This window comes from Muntiacus reevesi, chromosome 3, assembly GCF_963930625.1.
Source record: "Muntiacus reevesi chromosome 3, mMunRee1.1, whole genome shotgun sequence".
NCBI classification, from domain to species: Eukaryota; Metazoa; Chordata; class Mammalia; order Artiodactyla; family Cervidae; genus Muntiacus; species Muntiacus reevesi.
This window is the reverse complement of record NC_089251.1, coordinates 55,813,115-55,823,068: the sequence shown is the minus strand read 5'-3', so window position 1 is coordinate 55,823,068 and position 9,954 is coordinate 55,813,115. Positions and strand designations below refer to the sequence as shown.

Below are 9,954 nucleotides of genomic sequence, written 5' to 3'. Positions count from 1 at the left end.
GATGATCTGAAGTGGAGCTGATGTAATAATAATAATAATAAATAAAATGTGCTTGAATCTTCACCAAACCATTCCCTGCCTCCAGTCAGTGGAAAAGTTGTCTTCCACTAAACTGGTCCCTGATGTCAAAAAGTCTGGGGATCACTGCACTACGGGATGCAAAGTGGGACGACCCGGAAGAAATGAGAGAGGGGACCCACTATGGGGTGGAAGGTTTCAGGACAGCAGCAGACAAAAAAGGAAGGGGCCAAGTGTGTGTCAGGTTCAGACAGGAAGAACCATCTCCACCCAGGCTGACACATGTGCCTGCCAAGCACCCAGAGCCAGAAGAATGAGATTCAGGTCCCAAGGCTTGAGAGCTGGCCAGGAGCTGAAACAGAAGTGCATTCCAGCACGGGGAGCCCACAGTTCAGATCATCAATGGCGCTAGTGATAAAGAATCTGCCTGCCAACACAGGAGACACAAGAGAGATGGATTTGATCCCTGGTTTGGGAAGATTTCCCTGTAGTAGGAAACGGCAACCCACTGGCAGTATTCTTGCCTGGAAAATGCCATGGACAGAAGAGCCTGGCAGCCTACAGTCCACAGGGTCGCCAAGAGTCCCATAACTGACTGAGCGCACCATAAGATAACCCTATGGGCATGTAGTGGGGGGTGAATAGGCAAGACTAGGGCAGGGGCCTGGGCAGGAGGCTGGGCAGGGGGCTGGGCAGAGCCAGCACTCAGAGGCTCCAAGCCAAGGCAGGGCTGAGCTTCCACGCAGACATGCAGGTCACCAGGAGACTTCAAGAGTGACACCATCACATTCCCTTTTGGAGAATACTGTTCACAGCAGTGTGGTTGGGGGACTGGCCAGAACAGGGGCTAGTGTGGAGGCTGCTGCGTGGCCTTGAAGGAACGAGGCTGTGGTGGCCAGGTTTAACGGCTGAGGAAAGAGCGTGAGGAGGAGAAAATCACAAGCCCCACACACTGCTCACCGGCTGACTGGTGGAAATCTCCTCAATGGAAGGAAGAAGGTTTTTTCCTCGGTGGGCACCCAGACTCCCCTGTCCGAGTTCCGCAGACGTGGGCCAGTCACTAACTCCTCTTAGTCTCAGCCCTCAGGGCCCACTTCCCGGGACCTAAAGCCCCAAGTTGCCGGTGCCAGTGCCTCTTTGACTGAGGTCAAAGGAAGTGGACAGTTCTCTCGCCTTCCTGCTCGCTCACCCTCCCTTCTAGAAATCTCTCAACTGTATGTTCTGCCTCTGTCACACCCACAAGAGAGCCCTTCCAAGGGCCACTTCCAACCATCCTTGTCCTTGTTCTCCACCCGGCCAGATTGCCTCGACGGCCCCCATTCACGGACCCCCACACCCCCACCGCTCTCTGGGCTGGAGGGTGACAACCGCGAAAAGGAGGGCGACTCTCTCCTCCGCGGGGCTTCAAGTGACATCACATCCTCCGAATGCGAAATCGGGTTCGGCGGCCGGTCGAAGGGCGAAACTTCCCCGGCCCTGTCGGCGATCCACCGGCTCCTGCGCGCCTCGGAGCTTCCGCGGCGGGGAGCGCGCCATGGCCTCACTCTTGACCGCCCTGATCCTGCCCCTGGCCCTGCTGCTGCTCCGTGAGTTGGCGACCCCTGGGGAAGGCGGGGGCGGGGCTGGCATGGGATGGGGGCGCGGTGGGGAGGGGGGGCGGTGGGGAGGGGGTGCAGCGCGGGGCTCCCGGCTCAGCCTCGCTGCCCGTGTCCCGCAGATGCCGCCACGGTCCTCGGGTCGCTCTCGTTCCGGATGTCGCCGACGAAGAAGGAGACCAGACTGGGCGAGAAGGTGGAGCTGCAATGCGAGTTGCTGCAGTCCGGCATGGCATCAGGGTGCTCCTGGCTCCGCCAGATACCCGGGGACGACCCCAGACCCATCTTCCTAATGTACCTCTCCGGCCAACGGCCCAAGCTAGCCGAGGGACTGGACCGCAAACACATTTCCGGCTCCAAGGTCGGCAGCTCCAGATTCCAGCTCACCCTGAGCAGCTTCCGCCAGGAGGACCAAGGCTACTACTTTTGCTCGGTCTTGAGCAACTCGATCCTGTACTTCAGTAACTTCGTACCTGTCTTCTTGCCAGGTTCGGGCGCCCCGGGTGGGCTTTGGGGTTCACGTCTGAGTCCGTTTTTCACACGGACACCGCTACTTTCGAGTCTCTTGGGGTTCGAGCCTCTGGGGGCTAGAACTGTTCCCAATTCACAGACGAGGAAACTGAGGCTAGGGTGCGACTGCGTAGTAATTCAAGGTGACTTTTTAGGTCTGGTTGCTCTGGGCTCGAGTTCCGAGCTGGTATGATCCTGGGCCAGTCATTGCACTGAGCTTTCCTCTGCTGGTCAGTAGAAGGCGGGTGTCCCACCCTCCCACCCCCGCCTCCTCCAAGCCCTCGAGGTTGCTGGTGGGGCCCTGGAGAGGGGCCGGGCGGAGGGGCACGGGCCTCTGTGTTCATGTCCAAGGCACCCAGTGCGCTCGGACGACCAGGCTGTCTTTCAGCATCTCCTTGCGCTGAGCGCCGAGCTCCGCTGAGCCTCTACGGCTCCGCCAGTGGCTAATCCGGAGGGAGCGCCCCCTTGGCAAAGGCTGGCGGAGAGGTGGGGAGGGTTCGCGGGCACAGCTCCAACGCGGCCCCTAACCACTCTCCGTTGCTCCCGCAGCGAAGCCCGCCACCACGCCGGCGATGCGGCCATCCACGCGGGCGCCCACCATCGCGCCGCAGACTAGGTCTGTTTCTCCGCGCTCAGAGGTGTGCCGGCCCTCGGCGGGCAGCGCAGGTGAGGCGGGCGCGGCAAAGGCCCTCGCCGGGGCCCCACTGATCTTCCTAGCAGCCCAAGCGGTGGGGGAACGAGAGTCGGAACCGGGAAAGGGACGTGCCCGCGCCACAGCGGTGGGATGGGCGGGGGGGAGGGAGGGGTCCCCAGGGTGGGGTTGGGGATTCTGGGCCCTCTCCTAAATGTCCGCGTCTTCTGTGCCGTCAGCGGACGCGAGCCGGCTGGACTTCGCCTGCGATATCTACATCTGGGCTCCCCTGGTCGGGACCTGCGCCGTCCTTCTCCTGTCGTTGGTCATCACAGGCATCTGTTACCGCCGTAAGTCCTGGGAAATCGCGCGGGAAGATTCAGCCCGATTTTTGCATCGCTTTGCTCTAGGCAGACCTTGCGGGCAGTTCAGCTGGGTTCGGATTTCTGGAACTTCGAGTTGCACCGCAGGGCCAGGCACTGCCTATGCCTTTCCTGGAGAGAGAACGCGGGGAAAACCCCTTGTCTTTCCACACCCCAGGAAGTCTTTAGAAAGGGAGAGCCCCATCCCTGGAGCGGCAGCGGCAGAGGTGGGGTGTTCCACCCGCAAAGCCCGCAGGTCTGGGCTTACTACAAACGCCTGGGATGGGGACGGGGGCAGGGCGGGGCCCGGCTGTGGCCCGGGTCCAGTGCCCAGGAGGCCCGCGTTAAAACCACTACAGGCAGTGGTTTATCCTTGGCCCCCTCCTTGCGAGCCCCCACCCCAAATTGGATCCCAGTGCAGGTGGCCATACTAACCCACGTTCACCCACGTCTGTATTTGCAATGATTTTTAAATTGATGTGAAGAAGGGTGGGAAAGAAGACCTCACCTCAGTTCTCGAGTTAAATGCTACTTACTGCATAGCACTATATTCAATATTTTGTAATTATCTATAAGGGAAAAGAATCTGAAATATTTATTTACATATACATGTATATATACATTTACATATATATGTATATGTGTTATTCCCTCAGTCACATCCGACTCTTTGGGACCCCATGGACTGTAGCCCACCAGGCTCCTCTGTCCATGGAATTTCCCAGGCAAGAATACTAGAGTGGGTTGTCATTTCCTCCTCTAGCAGATCTTCCTGACCCAGGAATCAAACCTGGATCTCCTGCATTGCAGGCAGATTCTTTACCATCTGAGCCACCAGGAAAGCCCCATATATTTACATATATATATATTTATATATATTAAACTGAATCACTTTACTGTACATCTGAATCTAACACAATATTGTAAATCAACTATACTTCAAATTTTTACTTTTAATAATAATAATTATTAAAACCATAAAATGTAAATATATTATGCTTTATAGCTTGTGTTTTAGTAAATTAAACTTCTTTTCAGTGTCAATCATTATTATGCACTGTCATTTTACAAATTTACTTTATTATGATGTACTTTTTCCAAATATTTACTTATTTGGCTGCGTTGGGTTTTAGTCAGGGCATATGGGATCTTTTATTAATAGTTTCAGCATGTAGGATATAGTTTCCTGATCAAGGATCTAACCCTGGCCCTCTGCATTGGCAGTGCGGAGTCCTATACACCAGACCACCAAACACCTATGATGTATTTTTTATAATGTTGATGTAGTTATTATTTGCTTTGAATAAAATAGTCATAGCCACACTAGAAAAAAAAACTTATAATCCTAAATAAATAGGAAAAGTGAAGTAGAAATCATGTTTGGAACTATTGGTCATGGTGAGACAGTCATTTTACCCCTTCTTTTTCTTTATCCAGGAAACCGAAGACGTGTCTGCAAATGCCCCAGGTAAGCCTCTTATAATCTCTGGACCTGCTCACCCCAGGCAGCAGATGGTGGGAATCTTTTCCAGACAGAGGCCATGGCAGCAGAGCCCTGAGGTCCAGGGAGTTACCATAGTGTCTGAACAGATGCAGGCAGAAGGCTGACACTGGGGAGGAGATAGAGGCCAAGTTGGGCTAACGGGCAAAGCAGTGTGATTTCAGGAAATGCCCATCTTATTTGGCCTAACCTGAAGAACTCCCACACTTAATCCTATATCCATGCATGCTCAGTCATGTCTGACTCTTTGCAACCCCATGGACACCCGCCAGACTTCTCTGTCCATGGGATTCTCGAGGCAAGAACACTGGAGTGGGTTGCCATTTCCTCCTCCAGGGTATCTTCCCGACTTAGGGCTTGAACACACTTCTGTTTTGTCTTCTGCATTGGCAGGCGGATTCTTTACTACTGCGCCACCTGGAAAGCCCCCAAAGACCCAAGGTTCTTTTATCTGGACGATTCCATCTGAGTCTTGTTTTCTTTCTTTCTTTCATAAATATTGATTTCTTTCTTTTAAAGTTTTTATTTATTTGGCTGCACTGGGTCTTAATTGTGGCACACAGGATCCTTAGCATCGGCATGTGAACTCTTAGCTGCAGCATGTGGGGTCTAGTTCCCTGACCAGGGATCAAACCTGGGTTCCCTGCAGTGGGAGCACAGAGTCTTAACCACTGAACCACCAAGGAAGTCCGAGTCTTGTTGTTTTCTTAAGAAAACTTTTTAATTTTCCCATTGGCTTGGTCTAGCTTTGGGGGGTTGGCGGGGGTGGGGGGGAGTGTCAGTTTTATCACCTGAACTAAAAATCACTTGATTAAAAAAAAAAAAAAAGGCCTCAGTTGCTCATTTCCCTGTGGCAACTCAGGGCCTTGATTTACTGCCAAGGACTGGAGGGGGAAGCAGGGGGAGTCAGGGATAGAGGCAAAGAACTATCTGGCAGTTCAAGTGACTCCCTCATCTAATATCTAGCTCATGATCATTCTGAAATGATCAGGAAAAGACGTAAGTGAAAAACAGTGTCTGAAAGAGAGGCCTCAGCCTCCTTTCTCCTTCCAGCTTAGTCTGAGGCAGCACTGCCCTGACATCTAGCAAGGGCCCTCTCTAGCCCAGCACAGTGATGGGAGTCACACCCAGGGAATTCCTTATGCTCACAGCAACCCCATAGGGGGATACCACAGTGCCATCTTACAGATCACTGGCTCAGAGATCAGGGAAGCTAGCCAAGATGGCAGAGTCATGCCTGCACGTCAGCTAGCAATAATGCTGTTGTTTAGTTGCTCCGTTGTGTCCAAGTCTTTGCGACCCCACTAGACTCCTTTGTCCATGGGATTTCCCAGGCAAGAATACTGGAGTGGGTTGCCTTTTCCTTCTCCGGAGAATCTTCTCAACCCAGGGATCAAACCCATGTCTGCTGCTTGGCACAGGTGGATTCTTTACCACTGAGCCACCCATCAGTAATATTGGGTTGGCCAAAAAGTTCATTTAGGTTTTTCCCAAAACCTAAATGAACTTTCTGGCCAACTCAATCATAACAACCTTAAAGTTTACCAGTGCTTTATATATATGAATATATACAAAGTTTTTAAGTTTCATAACAACCCTTAAAGTAGTCAGTGTGGTTACCATTTTATAGATGAGGAAACTGAGGCTTAGGACCTTAAGTAACTTGTCTGAGGCCATACAGCTAGCAAGCAGGAGAGTTGCAACTTCTGTTCAAAGCCCAGGCTCCTCTTTGTGGTTGCGGGCCAGGGCAGAGGGAGTTAACGATAACCAACTCTATTCACCAGTTCCTTTCTGTAGATGAAAATGTTTCAAATTTTATACCTGAGGCTTTGCCTTTCACACTCCTTGATATTTCTCTGCAGAAACCCAAGTTCAGTGTCTTATACATTGTTATTTTTTAACAATGGAAATGTAATGAACTTCCAATGCATATACTAGAGGTGATATACCAATGGATACTCTTTAAGAGCAGAGAAGGATTTTTTTAGCAGTTTCAATATTGGGAAGTTTTTGGAGGAGAATTATCCCTTATCTCTATCTTTTCTGAAATTTTGAAATGAGTAAGTGAGAGTAAAACTCTGTCCAAAATACAAAACCATGCAGATTAAAACTATGACCAATTCACACACCTGAGTTAATAAGCTCAGTGATGACCAAGGGCAGCTCAGCTTCAACCCAGAGGTTTTGAAGGATGGTGTGTATAGACAAGACATGATGAATCAGCCCATTTAGAAGGTGCTAGCCCAGTAGTGAATTAACACATCAAATTTGGGTTATCAAAGGGACTTTTAGGTAAAGTAGCTCTACTTGACTGACAGATGGTGGTTCATTCACATCCTCCCCTATCGCTGTGATCCTCTCAAGGGCTGAGAATCAACTGAGATGATGGCTTGGTTATCAGCCTGCTCTCACACCTCCATGGGGACCTTGACAAAGTTTCTAAGAAGCTAGACTAACTAGCTTCAGATGCCGGCTCCAGCCCCTCCTAGCTACGTGACCTTGGGCACGTTCTCCAGCCTTTCATCTCAAGATGGCACAAGGAAAGTTCTTGGCAGGGTTGCTGAGGTCCTTCACCCAGTCCCATGCTGGTGGCCTGGGGACAAGTCCTCAGACCCCCATGAAGGCTGGGAAGCTGGTATGGGGGTGGGTGTGGGTAGACATGGGTGGATGCTGCATCAAATTGCAGGGGCTCTTGCTGCACTGACAGTCACCCACCTCTCTTTCAGGCCCATGGTCAGACAAGGAGGCAAGCCCAGCCCTTCAGAGAAATATGTCTAACATGGCGATGGGCCCCGTGCAACAGCCACTACAAGACTTCAGACTGAGAACTCTCCTAATGGAGAGCAAGAATCCTTCCCTTTTGATTTCTCCAGCGCTTCCTTCCTTCTCATTATTATTATTTTTCATGGGGGTGGGGTGGAAAGAGTTACTTCTTCTTTATTATTTACTTCGATACAAAACAAGACTGTCGTGTCTACGGCATACCACAAGGGTTATCATGCTGTTGTGCTCCCATATTGGGGTAGAGGGCGGGCAGGCCAGAGCTACCGCAAGCTGTGTTCTCAGAACCTGGCTGTGAGAACTGGTGGGGGCCTCGGCACCCACTCAGCCCCAGCTTCTCCTCCACCCATTTTACAAAGGAGGATGCTGAGGCCCAGAGATGGGGAACAGCTGGATCAGAGTACTAACAGGGACTCCATACCACTGAGGTCTTTCTTCCGGAGGCCTCTGTCTCAGTGTGGGGAGCTGGATCTCAAGCCTCAAGAAAACTAGTTTTTTCTGAAGTACTTGTGGTAGACCCATGACTGCACCCAGAGCTTCGATGAAGTAATGAAATAGGTCAAGAAAACTTGACAGAGTTCTGTGAGACTGATGAACAGGGTCAGATTATTTTTTTATAATCAGGTGTGAAATGATACAGATGATAGGAATTCTTCCAATGAAGTGCAAGGAGTGAACCGAACTCTGGAAAATGAGCAACCTGACCTCTCAAGAAAATCTCTGGGAAATTCCAGCCTGGAGGCAAGATGGTTCTCCCAGCCCTTGTGTTGCAGAAGGACCCATCAAAGAGGAGAGGCCGCCCTCTGCAAGCGTGATTTGAATGTCAGGAAAGTTGAATGGAGTTCAACTCTCTCTAAACATTGAGATTCTGTATTCAAACATGCTCCTGGGTCATCCGTGAGTTTTTATAGCTTGCAAAAGGAGAATTGTGACCGAGCAGACTGGCATGGTCCATGGCCACCCCAGGCTAGCAGCTGAGGGGATGTGGCAGACAGACTCTGGTGAGGAGACTAAGAGCCCAGCTGCAGCCCTACAAGGCATTTCCTTTCTTACTGTGTTCTGCAAAAAATGCATGCTCACTGGAAGAAAAAATGTAGCTAAGGTAGTAAAGAATCATCCATAATTCTTTACCTCAGGGATAATCTATTGTTAATATTATGGCCTACATTCTTCCTGATTATTTTCTGTGCCTACATATAAAATATATAATTTTTTTTTTTTTAGTTCTACCACTTTATTGTTACCAACCCATTTCCCTCCACCCTCGTGCACACATGCTCAGTCATGTAATCCAATGGACTTCAGCCCACCAGACTCCTCTGTCCATGGACTTTTCCAGGCAAGAATACTGGAGTGGGTTGCCATTTCCTTCTCCAAAATATATAATTTTTAAAAGTGGGATTGCACTATGCTTTTATATGACTTAGCAGCAGTAGCAGCAGCATGCTTTTGTAAGTGGCTTTAATAAACAAACATTTATGGCTTACTTCTTAATAGCAAAGTCGTATTTCATTTTTGGTTGTGCCATTATTTAACCATTACTTGATATTTCATTGTTTCCAATCTTCCACTACTATAATAACAAACACTACTAAAAAGTTGCAGACATCTTGAGGACAAATACCTAAAATTCTTGGGTCGCTGCCCACTTTCACCTCAGAATCCCCATTTTCACATCAATCAAAATCAATTCGTCTCTCCTTGTATCATCTTCCTTCATTTTGTTCTTCCTTGGTAACAGACGAGTTGCTACTCCTCTCGTAATAAATCACAAAATCTTCATTTTGTCCTTCAGGTGAAATAGACATACGGAAAAGTGCACGAACTGTAAGCGTACAATTCCAAGTCATTATTCAGTGAACTCTCACATAGCCAGACCACATCAGAAACAGAACTTTCCCTGCCCTCTAGAAATGGCCTTCCGCAGCCTTAATTTTAAAAAGCAGTCTACTTTTAGAGAACAAAAATCTAGAGGAAGAAGTATTGTGAGTGTGGGAAAGCAGAAGAGAAACTGGGAACATTCCTTCAAGACAAAATCTGGCCCTGACCCCTCCTCCCAAACCTATCAAGCTAACCAGAACGGGGATGGAGGGGGCACACCCCAGGGACAGAGGCCTAGCTTGGGGTGAGTTGCAGGCTCCACGCTGTCTCTGTGCTTCCTGAAAGAGGTGAGGAGGAGCATTCCTCAAAGGGAGGGACAGTAAAAGGGCCACATTCTTTCTGGGCTACATTCTTTTACATTTTTTCTCCAACCTGCAGCTCAGGTGTGAGCAAATGGGAGCCATGAGGCTCCAGAAAGGGTTAAATACTCCCTGATTTTTTTTTCCTGTCCCCCACGGAAGGGTTGGGCTTCCCTGATGACTCAGACAGTAAAGAATCTGTGCCTGGTGGGCTACAGTGCCTGGGATTGCAAAAGGTCAGCACGACTGAGCCACGAACACACATGTGAAAGAATTTCTTCACTCACCACAAATAAAGTGGTAAAACAACAGTTTGGAGATTAAAAATATGAACACAGGAAAAAGCAATCATTAGAACCGGCCCTCGAGACCAGGA

The 9,954-nt window shown here is 49.8% G+C and overlaps 1 protein-coding gene across 1 annotated transcript; it reads left to right on the top strand.

The window, feature by feature from the left end:
* The first annotated feature begins 1,321 nt into the window (after window positions 1–1,321).
* Window positions 1,322–8,869, top strand: CD8A (CD8 subunit alpha). Its single transcript, XM_065927288.1, has 6 exons — window positions 1,322–1,604; window positions 1,736–2,101; window positions 2,673–2,789; window positions 2,994–3,104; window positions 4,554–4,584; window positions 7,344–8,869. Exons 1-6 carry the CDS (start codon window positions 1,553–1,555, stop codon window positions 7,393–7,395), a joined length of 729 nt encoding a protein of 242 aa, XP_065783360.1. The 5' UTR covers window positions 1,322–1,552; the 3' UTR covers window positions 7,396–8,869.
* Window positions 8,870–9,954: the final 1,085 nt, after the last annotated feature.

What these genes read in the sequence shown, in the direction of transcription:
- CD8A (XM_065927288.1), top strand. Translation starts at nt 1,553, where the DNA reads ATGGCCTCACTCTTGACCGCCCTGATCCTGCCCCTGGCCCTGCTGCTG. An exon ending in CCTGGCCCTGCTGCTGCTCC is followed by an intron (nt 1,605 to 1,735) that starts GTGAGTTGGCGA and finishes CGTGTCCCGCAG; the next exon opens with ATGCCGCCACGGTCCTCGGG. An exon ending in CGTACCTGTCTTCTTGCCAG is followed by an intron (nt 2,102 to 2,672) that starts GTTCGGGCGCCC and finishes TTGCTCCCGCAG; the next exon opens with CGAAGCCCGCCACCACGCCG.